The 12,918-nt window shown below is 40.0% G+C and overlaps 1 protein-coding gene across 6 annotated transcripts in view; it reads right to left on the bottom strand.

The window, feature by feature from the left end:
* Positions 1 to 12,918, bottom strand: part of XRCC4 (X-ray repair cross complementing 4) — a 283,845-nt gene that overhangs the window by 89,194 nt on the left and 181,733 nt on the right. For 5 of the 6 annotated variants that reach the window (XM_045020686.1, XM_045020685.1, XM_045020683.1 and 2 more), the window contains one exon: positions 306 to 450. In XM_045020686.1, coding sequence (XP_044876621.1) covers positions 306 to 450 — 145 coding nt within the window. Of the gene's footprint in view, positions 1 to 301; positions 451 to 12,918 lie in introns of those variants that run through there. The other variant, XM_045020687.1, reaches the window with a different exon arrangement.

Here is a 12,918-nt window from a genome sequence, read left to right as displayed (position 1 = left end):
CTTTCTTTCAATGGCTTCCTGCAAGTTTGACTCTGAAGGTTCATCAAACTTAATAAGACCTCGGGCCTGATTCTTCACTACCTTGCTTCTTGTGTAGTCATTTATACTTGAGCAAAATGGGTATAAAAGTTTACCAAGTCAGAATGGCAGCAATTTTACACGCATTTTGCACAGGTGTAAATGACTGCACCAAGTGCTTGCAATGAATGCAATTAAAAAGGAAACCTCTATCACTCAGAGAGAGAGAGAGACAGTCAGACACAATGTTATATCATTACTTGAATAAACTTTCAAAACTCCCTTACTTTTCCTTTGCCGGTAGCTGGGTCTCATATGTAGCCACCTTAGGTTCCACTCCAACAGGTTTTTGTATCCTTTGTCTCCGTTTTCTACTTGGTGCAATATCAGTGACATCGGGGCTGTTGAGAAAGGAATCCTTCCTTGATGGAGCTGCCAAAGTGAAAGCAAAAAGACCAAAGGTTGACAAGATGCCCCAAAAGACAATGTTATAAAATAATTTCCCAGTTCTACATCTTTTCTGTGAATCTCTCTTTGCTGGTAGCATATGCTTAGATGCCATGTTAATGGGAGCCATATAATAACCTAGACTGACACCTACAAAGATGTTAGCAAAGGACTGGGAGTCAAGATTTACGCATTCTAATCCTGACTCTGCCACTTACTTGCTGTGTGGCTTTAGGCAAGATATTTAACTTCTCTGTCTCATCATCCCCATCTGTAAAATGGGATAACAATACACATCTAGCTCACAAGGGGGTTCTAAAGATTAATTAGCTACTAGGCTCAACCTTTGAGAGGAGCTCCTTTGCTGACCATGGTCAAGAAGGAACTGACTGGAGCTTTCAGAAAGCAGCATTTCTGCTCAACAGAATTTGATGTGCAATGGCTGATGTTGAGCCTGGGTTACATGCCATCCTGCTACCTCTGCCTTCAAGGGTCAAAACCCGTAAGAATTAAGGGAGTTCTGCTAATACTGCAGTAAGGAGCAAAGACCCGGACTGAGAATCGTGCATAATAGTGTCCCTAGAGAAATAGATCTTACAACCTAAACAGCAGAAATACACATATGGGGCCAATTCTTGGCCCATGCATCATTGTGGAGATGCAGCATAAACCAGGGCATCACACTTGACCCAGAATTTATATTAGAAAACCCCTTCAATTCCTAAAGGATTCATAGAGTTTAAGGCTAGAAGGACCATTAGGTTGTGTCATCTGATCACCTAACACAGGCTATAGAATGTTACCGAGTTATTGAGTCCAACACATTGGGTTTGACTCAAGCTAAAGCTAAAGACAAACAATTCCAGGCCTCAAGACCAGGGCCAACTCTAGGGAGGTGCAGGGCCCGGGGCAGAAGTGACCAATTCGTAACTTCCGGGACCATCCCATCACTTCAGGACCACAGTCCAATAATACAGCTTTCCAACAATTTTTGTCTCTGCCTTTTCTGAGCCTTTTCCCATTTTATAACATTATTTTTAAACGTGGGCACCAGAACCAGATGCAGTATTCAATTATCAGTCTCACCAATGCTCTATACAGAGTAAAATCATCTCCCTATTCCTGTTCACTTCTCCTGTTTATATCTCTGAGGGCTGCTTTAGCCCTGGCCACGGCATCACACTGAGAGCCCATTTCAACAAAAAAAATTATTACATTTTTTTGGAACAATTAAAAAAAATATTTTACTTTGTTTTGACTTTACTTAATTGTTGTTCGTTCATTTTAGGTCAAATACAAAAGATGATTCCTCCCTGAGCTCCAATAGCTATCTGATTATTTAAAGTACGTACGTGAAGACTCGCCTCTATGGGTGGTATTATTATATTATTATAATATTAATTATATTATCACCTCTATGGGTGGTACTATATTATAATAATATTATTATCCAATGTGCCTACATTTTTCTGCAAGCCTTCAACAGTCTGCAGCACATTTTTATTTAACATGCATATTTTTAATTGTAAAAGCTTTAGTCATCTTTAATTTTTAAGATAACACTATCCAGAACAGTATGGTTTTCAAGTGAAATGCACCAAATAACAAGGTGGTGACTGAGAGCAGTGATGCTAAGTGATTTCCCTGGCTGTTACCCGCCCTGATCATCTTCAGAAGAATTCATTTCTGTGTGGATGAAAGATGGGATTGAGAATGAACACTGGAGATTTGTACATGAAATTGTACACAATTTTTCTCACTTCTTCATGGTGTGAACCTTTCTTCAAAAAAACCAACACACAAACAAAGGAAACAGGAGTATGGTTTTTACTTCCTTTACTAATCTTGCAACTGACACATTGCACAATTTTTTTCATGACTGCTCTCAAAACTATGATCCTGATTCAGTATAGCACTTAAGCACATACTTACATTCAAGTACATGAGTAGTCTTATTGAAGCCAAAGGAACTACTCACATGCTTAAAATTAAACACGTGCTGAAGTGTTTTGCTGAATCAGGAACTAAAAGTTGAAAACAATGTGTATTTTATTTAATTAAAAGAGACTCACAGGCCTTGCCTAGTTATGAAGCCAATGTGCTAACTAACACATTTTCTGAGTCTAGTATAGACAAGGCACACTGTCTTTAACACATGCTAAACTGTTTGAGCTAAAACCAATGCTGTGCCACTCCTCATGCTTTAACTTGAGTAATTTAGCACACATATTAAAGGCAATGTGCCTCCTTTATACTAGATTTTGAAAACCTGTTAGCTAGCATAACAACCTCACATCTGAAATCTTAGTCATGATAAGGCCCTAGAAATTAACCCTAATAGTAAAATGGCAATAAAGCAACAGTAGCATTATTACTATTTACCGATAGTGTGTTCAGAACACCCATCCAACACCCATATGAATCCCATCTAGTTTCTCCCAACCTCAGCTGTTAAAATTATCTCCGTTGTTTACCAATGTGTATAAATAACAATAAAACGGCATACCAGCAAGACCTGCACATATAGCAACAAACTGGAATCAGGGTAAGCTTATTCCTTTAACCCTTATAGTCTCTGCTGCTGCTGCTATTCCTCTCCCACATTATTTATTCTCTTTTATTCATATCCAATATGGCATTGGGTTAGGGGCCATAGCTTTGTGTATGCGTTCTGTAATTAATTTTGGACACTTTTGATGTTGCATAAAGAGTGCACCTCTGTGTTTCCATCTGTGTAACATATAATAGTGAACGGTAAACATGGGTTCATGCTAAATGTTGCTGAACATTTACAGGCAGATCCTGCTTAACCTTACACAGAAGTCTTGCTGAAGCTTATGTGAGTAAAGTGAACATAAAATGCATCCATTGCTAGCAGCATATTACATCTGCATTTAATTTCAGATTGACAGTAGACCATAGTACTTGTAATTGAATGCAATTGGCACAGACGTTTAAAATTATCTCATTAAAAGAAAATTTGGTTTGAATGACATGTTGAAGCCAAGAAGAGGAAATATTCACCTAATCAATTAATCTGAACATCACACAATGAACAGAAATTCCTCTTCTGATTCAATTTCATGACATGAGGAAAAATGTTTCCAATTCAGATGGCACAGAAAATTATCTTATGATAAGCAAAAACATATCTGATATTACACTGAAGTATGTTTTTAAGCCAAAAATGGACACCTTCAGGTTAGAAACATTAACTGAAAAGCTGTAGTATGTTTTGAAGCTCAAAGAAACAACTACCACACCAAAGTCTTCATAATGCATACTACTAATGCATACTACAGCTGCTCAGAAATGAATTACATTCAGGCGTATGAAATCGTGATTTTTGGCTAAGAGCCAAGCAAAGCACAAGCAGATACATATCTGTTTAGTCCTTGAGAAAAGTTTATGTGGCACAATTGGACTTGGTCTTGAATCTAAAACTAGCTTTCTGGAGATTTCTCAAACTCAACGTTTCCCTCGAGTATTCAGCACATTGTAATTAATGGGTTCTTTGAGATCTCTCCGAATGTTACTTCTCAGTCTTCAAAATTGTTTTATTACAAATGTGGATGAGCATTATTAGCATTTTGCTAACAAGCACAATTTTGAGCACAGAAAGGATTAATATTTATGAAGAAAATTGCCCAGTTCATCCTGAAAAACAGCTTGTGTAAGCTTAAAAAAAAAATCCTGATATACCAGATGCAGCCGACATGTCAATTGCTGCAAGTGACAACTGATTAGAGATCAGGAACATAAAGCCTAGTTCAAGCGATAAGGTAATTTATGTGTGAATAAGATTAAAGATTTTATCAAATATAAACCTGTGCACTGCTAATTGTACCCCTTTGTAAGAGAACTATCACTGTGTTGTTTTTGTATACAAGCACAGCAGTCCACAGTCAAAAAAGGACACTGTAAAACAGAACTTAAGATGAAATCCTGCAGAACCCTCCCTGCAGTTCTGTTGTATGCATGGGTTGGGAAGCAGAAAGGCAACACAGTAGGGATTTGGCAAGCCTCTCTGTGGCATGGATCCAAATTCCACAGTGCAGTGGGGCATTGTGGGTGGGCCAGGAAAAGGCTAAGGCCTAGTCAATAGTTCTATGAACTACATGGATGCAATGGTCGCAAAATCCAAGATGGGATGGGTGTCACCTGAGCTGACCGGGGGCTCTATAAAAAGTCAGTCAGCTGGAATGGGTACATCTGATACTGCAATGAAGTACAAGATGGTCTGTAATGTCAGGATGGAAAAAAGTTGAAAACTTGTAGCATGTTTAAATTAATAAACATATATTTATTATGCCACATAGGAGCCACAGCTAGGCTGCACAGATGTCCTAACTTTCAGACAAGGGAAGGATTCTATTTCCTTAACAGCTATGCTAGTTCCCTGTGCAAAGTCTATTTTGGGGGGCTGTAAGTGGTGTGCATGAACTTCTCCCCTACTTACAAGTATATTCAAGCCTCTTAATTTGTTCCTGTGGCAGTGTGATAAATAGCCATGGTGCTATATACTGCCTTGTACTATTTACCTCTGTAGTGTTTCTGAAAACAGTCTGCATGAAAGGCAGTATACAAAATAAAACTGTAATGTATTGTAATCTAGGTGTTGGTATGTAAGTATCAAGTGCTCTCATTTTCTTTCATAATTCCTCAGTCCTGTACTGCTACAAGTAGGTTTTGAAACTGGATCAATATTTATTTAAATGAAGTGAACAGCCATGGATGCTTGTATGTATCAGTGGTTGTGGGTATGCCCATATCTTTAATGCAGAAGGCTTGAAGTTTGCGTGTGTTTGTGGAGAGGAATGTAAATTAGAAAACTGTAATAGAATTGCAAAAGGGAAAGATGGCTATTTTCCCTTCTTTCAAGTAAACTTAGCCTGGCAATGATGATAAAATACGAAGTGAATGGCAGCATTCACACATGTTTCTGAAATCAGAATTGGGCCTTTATAAACATTATTTACCAGGGTGGATTTGATTTAAATCAGGGTTTGAATCACTAGTCAGGAAGACTTGATTTAATCATGGATTTCTACATAAAAGAGCATTCTTGTTGGTTGTTATAATTTACAGCTATATCATAAAATGAATGATTGTTTGGTTATTTCGTTTACCAAAGGTAATTGAAGCAGATATTTATGAAGTCATTGGGAGGTGAAATATCTCCAATTCAACAGGTTAATCATTATATTTGGAGGATTTTCTTGCCATTCTGTATTAGGAGGAGAAAAATCACCAGACAGACATTTAAATTGTTTTATTTAATTAAAACAACGTTACATATTCTGGATTTTTTTTCTTCAACAGCAAACATATATTTTAATAAAACAAGCATATGAATTTTTTAATTTAGTTAAACATTCAAGTTTTTTAAAATCAGGTTGTTTTTGTTAAAATTGTTTTTAACTAAAATAGTTAAATAAGTATTTAAAAAACCCCAAAAATTAAATCAACTATGTCAGCCAGGTCAACAAGAAAAACTTGGCTTCTGTAGCTAACTGAGTCATCTTCACCTTCATTTTCCTGTTTGTTCATAATCTTGAAAAGAAAAACAAGCTTTCTTGCTTTTTCAGGTCCCAAATGATTTCTCAATTTGGAATGAGTTAGTTCAAAGGAAGAAAATATTCTTTCTACCCCGGTTGAAGAAGCTACTGCTGTTAAAAGTGAGATTATCACTTCAACAGTCTCTCAATCCAAGTGCTTAAATGACTTCCACCAGTTCACTGGTGTGATTTTCTTTAAAACATCATCAGCAAACATATTTCTTGAATGGTTCTTATGCCCAAACTGGGTCTCTTTTACGGCCTGCTGCCATTATAGGTTTTCCCATCTAGTGAGAGAATGGTGTGGTAGATCTCAAATCAATGAAGGCTACACTCAGAAAGACCTCAAGACTTCTGGAATATGCTGCTCAAACAGTTTCACTTTTGTTTCTACTGCCTGTTCCTCCCTTCTCACATTTATCTCCAGACTTCTTCTCCTTGTCCAGATCTATTCCGCCCCCAACAATCTTCTATTCATTGAACTTTTTGAAACTTTGCACTTTTAGAGAGATGTAAGGGACTGACTTTGTGTACACAAATTTGCAGAGGGACAATAGGGTTGAGGTCTGTTATTTCTCACCTCTATATAATATTTATTTATTTATTTATTTATTTTTTGCTGTTAAAAAGCATGTTATCTCTGGAGACACAAATCCATAGTTTGAGAACTGCAAAACTAAGCATCTCTGATGGTATCTTTTAGACTGAGCACTGAGTCCCATTGGGTAGATAGAAAGATTAACCTAAATAATCTATACAGAAGCCCCTGGAACCCCATAAGATTGGCTCCCTAATCCATGAACTATTGGAACTCATTTACAAAACTTTTCTTAAACATGACACTAATATATTGTCTCCAACTATAGCATTAGCAGGGGCGGCTCCAGGCCCCAGCACGCCAAGCGCGTGCTTGGGGCAGCATGCCGCGGGGGGCGCTCTGCCGGTCGCCGGGAGGGTGGCATGCAGGCAGCCTTCCGCGGCATGCCTGCGGAGGGTCCGCTGGTCCCGCGGCTTCGGTGGACCTCCCGCAGGCGGACCTGCGGACCCTCTGGCGAAATGTCTAGAGCCGCCCCTGAGCATTAGCATTTATAATCCCTATTCCAGGATGAGATATCTTTGAGCTATAATGTATCTTAATTAAAACTATCTTTAGATAGGTTTTTTCCTCAAAAAGCATTTTATCAAAAAAATCAGATTTAAATAAAAAAATCTGATTTTTTTTAGATCACTGATTTTTATCCAACCTGTTATTTACACACTGCTATAGCCTATGTGGAGTCATTAGCCCTTTTGAGATGGCAGAATACCAACATCTTTCTTGCTGTGAAAATATATTTACTAAAATGAATAAGGGGTAAATTTACCAGCAGTACAAGAATCGCTTTATATTATATAGATAAAAATAAAATAATAATAATAAAAATAAAAAATAATAAGATATATATGAAGGGACTGTTGACCCCTCACTAAAACTTCATGGTTTTTTTTATTAGCTCTCTCCCCAGCCCAGGAGAAAGGGGAAGGGCTTAAGAGGAGTCAGGACTCTGGGAATGACAGGGCCTCTGGCCAATCAGAGAGCTGCAGACCAGGGAACTTTGGGAAGTTGCCAACACCCCAAAACTTGCCCCCTACTCTTATTTCTTACCCCATTACATTTTGGCAGCATGAACAAGATAGGGCTGGATCCTTAATTAGTCTGCAGAGAAGCGTAAGTTTTGGCTAGTTGCTCAATATCAATGAGGAGTGGTGGTATATGTTAAAAAAGCTCCAGAAAAGCTGGAAGAGCAGGAATCCAGGTACCAAGAGCAGGCCTGGTTCTTGCAACAGGCCTGAGAGGAGAAGAGAGATGCCCAGTCCCTGGCCAGAACTGTTATCGAGAAGAAGTTTATACAGACAGCTATACTGTATATACCTCAACACCTTGCAGTCCCCGTTTTCACCGGACATCCCAACAAACCAGGAGATGTCAAAGTGGAAGGGTGGGTGGCTGACACCAGAGATGCCATGAGGATTTTGCAAGTCCCAGCAGAGGATCAGGTCGAGTTAGCCAAGCAATATATTTTGGGGCAAGCACACAGTACTGTCAAATTATGTATCTCCAGCAAGGAGAACAAAATCCAAAAAATATTTCTGGGGTTGACACAGGTTTATGTGGACACGAGGCTGAAGGAGTTTTATGAGCAAAAGCAAGGTCCTGGCAAGTCTCTTAGGGCATTCACCTATGACTTAAAAGAGAGGATGAGTGTGGCTGAACGAAGAGAGCCAACCACTGTTCCACAACCAGAGGTCCTACTAAAGGAGCAGCTTCTATGATAGCCTTTTAAGAAAGGAGATGAAGCAGAAGAATAAAGAAAATCTGGATTTAACGTACACATGACTGATGCAAGTCGTTATCATAGACTTTAAGGTCAGAAGGGACCATTGTGATATCTAGCCTGACCTCCTGCACATTTCAGGCCACAGAATCTCACCCACTCACTCCTGTAATAGACCCCATAACCTCTGGCTGAGTTACTGAAGTCATCAAATAATGGTTTAAAGACTGCAAGTCACAGATAATTCACCATTTACACTAGTTTAAACCTGCAAGCGACCTGTGCCCCATGCTGCAGAGGAAGGTGAAAACCCCCCCAGGTCTCTGCCAAACTGACCCAGGGGAAAATCCCTTCCTGACTCCAAATATGGTGATCAGTTAGACCTTGAGCATGTGGGCAAGACCGATCAGACAGATATTATGGAGAACTCTTTCCAAGGTAACTCAAGCCTTCTCCATCTGGTGTCCGGTCTCTGGCCATTGGAGATTTTTGATACTGGCAGTCGCCAATGGGCCACATGTCACTGTAGGCAGTCCCATCATACCATCCCCTCCATGAAGTTATCCAGATCAGCCTTGAAGCCAGTTAGGTTTTTTTTACCACCACTGATCCCCTTGCAAGGCTGTTCCATAACTTGACTCCTCTGATGGTTAGAAACCTTTGTCTAATTTTGAGCTTTAATGGCCAGATTATATCAGTTTGTTCTTGTATCCACATTGGTGCTTAACTTAAATAATTCCTCTCTCTCCCTGGTATTTATTCCTCTGATGTATTTATAGAAAACAATCATATCTTCCCTCAACTGTTTTTTGGTAAGGCTAAATAAGCCAAGCTCCTCTCATAAGGTAGTTTTCCATTACTCAGATCATCCTACTATCTCTTCTCTGCACCTGTACCAGTTTTAATTCATTTTTCTTAAACATGGTAGACCAGAATTGCACACAGTATTCCAAATGAGGTCTCACCCGTGCCTTGTATAATGGTATTAACACTTCCCTATCCCTACTGAAAATACTTCGTCTGACGCATCCTAGGACTGCATTAGTCTTTTTTATGGCCACATCACATTGACAGTTTATAGTCATCTTGTGATCAACCCCTACACCCAGGTCTTTCTTTTACTCTGTCACTTCCAACTGACAAGCCTCCAGCTTATAGGAAAAATTCTTCTTGTTAGTCCCTAAATGCATGACCTTGCACTTTGCACCATTACATTTCATCCCATTTCTATTACTCTATTGTGAAATGGGTGGAAGAGGAAGCAGGTGTGCCTAGCCCCAGCAGCTAAAATTGTGCTAGAACCCTGGTTCTCTCCACCAACTCCAAAAGTGGCCAGAAAGGTCTAAGTCTGGAGAATTTGAATGAGGCTGTTCAGCTCCTTGCCACACAACAGAAGCAATTAGTCCAACTCATAACAGCACAGAGCAGTAGGACAGTGAAGTCAAAGGAGAGAGCTCCCATGTCGAAGTGATAGAGTGATACATGGATGAACAAGGAAGGTACATCTCTTATTTCTGTGAGGAGCCAGGAGCCCTGGAGTGTCCAGGCAAAGGTCCTCAAGGGGAGGCTCCCTCCAACACTCCTCTGTCTAAAATAACACAACCCACCATGGGAGGTCAAGATGGCTGCTGTAGGGCAAGAAACTTTATTGGAGAATGACCCTGACAAAGAGTTTAAGGATATGATGTTTGGCAACTGTCTGGTCATGGAACTACAAGATAAATGTGGAGTTCCTTCCCTTTATTAATTGGGCACTGGTTCCATCATGAGCCAGGCTCATTTCAACCAACACTTTTGGGATCGTATGCACTAGATATGGATATGGGTTTTGTAAGGTTGACAGCAGCTAACAGACTAGGAATCCTGGTGCTTGGATGCCTTGATGTGACAATCAGACTGTTGGGACAGGTTTTGCCAAACAAAAGTGAATTTGTCATCAAGGATGCAGTTGTGAAAAGCACAGGCAAATGTAAGGGGACTGTTGGCCCCTTAGTAAAACTTTATGGGGTTTTTTTTTGGTTGGCCCTCTCCCCATACCAGGAGAAAGGGGAAGAACCAAAGAGGAGTCAGGATCCTGGGATTGCCACAGCCTCTGGTCAATCAATGAGCTCCTGACCAGGGCCTTTGGGAAGCAGTAGCCACCACCCCAAGTCAGTCTAATTGGTCAAGCAGCCAGGCCAAATAGGAAGCCTTGGCTCAGGTCCTGGCCTATGTGTGTGCTAGGGTAAGGAGAGACAGAGAAGAACCGAGGTGGGGTGAGGTGATTTGAAAGCTCACTCACCATAATTTCCAGTGTTCAGGCTCAGTCCTGGGGTCTCATGAGTAGTTGCAATGTCCCTCAAGAGGGATGGTAATTGGGTTGCAGCCTTAAACCCAATCCCAGAGTGTTCTGGGGACCCAGTAGGCAAGACCCTGCTGGTGTAGCCTCAGTAGATAGATATGGGGAAGGAAGTCCCCTGGAGATACTAGTGTCTCACTCTTGCCCACAGACAGGGAACCACACCTCCTAGCTTGTACCTCTGGGTAACACCAGGGGCAGTGACAGAAGGGTTGCTTCTCATCTCACCAAGAACACTTAGAATAAGATCCCATTTTACAATACCCCCGTTCCTAACCCAGTTATATACACACACACACACCATTTATAAAATACATGTTTATATATACATTGAAAGACAATAAAAATTGAATGCCACAATGTAATCTGTACCAGAGTTACACTTTAAAATGTTTATTCTCTCTCACTGACTTTTGAATTACATTTGTTTAATTTACAAAGAAAAAAATTGATTTTTTTACACTTCCAGCTCCTTAACTCGGCTTTGCATCTGAATATCAGATATAATTATTTGCACATCATCACCTATAATGAAAATTCTACAATTAGAACTTAGTTAACAACTCTGTTGATGTTGCATGAGCCATAGCAGAACACAGCTCCCTCTCTCCCATGCTGCATTGGCTCAGTGGTGTTAGCAGGAGTAATAAGTAGTAAAGACTTAGCTTGGCCACAAAAATAAGTAAATATTACTTGGAATACACACCGTGAGCAGATCTTTTGAGTAAGAATGTTCCAAATTTAAATACTCTATTTTCCTACCATAACCACACTTCAAATGTGTAGGATGAGAACTCTCAATACCTGTATCTGTAGAAGTTGTTGTGCAAGCAAAAATGAGTAACTTTTTGTGAGATCTGACCAGCAGAGAAAAATGATCATGGAGACATAATTCTATTTCCCTTAGTGCTTGTTAAAATGTGAAGCCTTAAGGAGTAACCAAAGACAATCACTTTGATGATTTCAGTTAATGCATTCATCTCCAAAACATCTGGTAAAGCTGCCACATGTGCTTATTTTTATATTTAAACAAACTGCCCCTTGTAGAAAATGTTTTAGAATATATATTTTAACAAGTATTTACAAATGATCTAAGGACAAATTTTGTTTTGATTTAAAGACCACTGACTTATGTGGGAAGGGGCATTGTGTAAATGAGCATACCATATGGTCCCTATTGCTTATTGTTGATAAAAACGGTACTGTTGTGGATTAGAAAAGGTATGTTGATTGTATGTGTGTATGTATATTTACTAATATACATATATCATCATCAAACATACGTAGTCTACTGAGGACCACTGCACCAGCCAGAGTGACTACGGTTGATGGCATCATACCAGACATCATAAAGTGAAGTTCCCAGATCTGGTGTAATTCTGTGAATTCACAAATCTCTGGGATGGCCATGGGGGTGATACCAGGTAGGAAGAAGGCATTCTCCCCTTCTCACATTGATGGCCAATTTAAGAGCACAGTGTGCTGGGGTGTTTTTTTGTCCATCCTGGTGACATGGCCGAAGAGCATGCCACTTTTGAATGTAGTGAATGACTGGCAGAAGGCCAGATATGTGTGAGACTATGGCATATGGAATGCCTCGATAAGATAGTCCAGGTTTCTGACCTATATGGAAATACGGGCAGTACACAGATTTGACAGGATTGTTTCAGCACAGAGACATACTTGTGTCCACAATCAAGACTCAGACTTCAGGATGGTGGAGGTGAGACCTATTAGTCATTGGACAGCTGGTTTGCTGAAACTGAACTCTGTTTTCAGCCTAGGCAGATGAACTTGTCAACATTCTCCACCTCCCTGCACCGGGTCTGGTGGCCCAGCTCCAAGATTCTGGACCACTGAGACAGTCAACCCCATAGTGTGGGTAGTACCTTGGAAACCTTGAGTGGCAGGGCTGAAATTCTCTGGCTTCTCCACAAGCAAGGCAGCAGCATCAGTATAGTCTTGCTCAGAAAACGTCTTGACCATCCTTGTTTCCTTGTGTGAGCGGAAAGTCATAACATCCAGTTGCTAGCTTGATAGAATGGTCAAATATTTCTCTTGTAAAAATACCACAATCTAACAATAATTAATGCATTCCTGTTGCACACCTGAGATTCTGTAGAAATGTGGCGAAAGCCATGAATCAACATGCACACTAGTACATGGTACTAGTGTGAGGATCATGCACCACATTTAGCTGTACATCTGGTACACCAGCTCCCTTCAGTCAGATCCAAAGTGC

Source organism: Mauremys mutica, chromosome 6, assembly GCF_020497125.1.
Source record: "Mauremys mutica isolate MM-2020 ecotype Southern chromosome 6, ASM2049712v1, whole genome shotgun sequence".
Taxonomy (NCBI): Eukaryota; Metazoa; Chordata; order Testudines; family Geoemydidae; genus Mauremys; species Mauremys mutica.
Note: the sequence above shows the minus strand (reverse complement) of the source record. Positions and strands in the feature narration are given on the sequence as shown.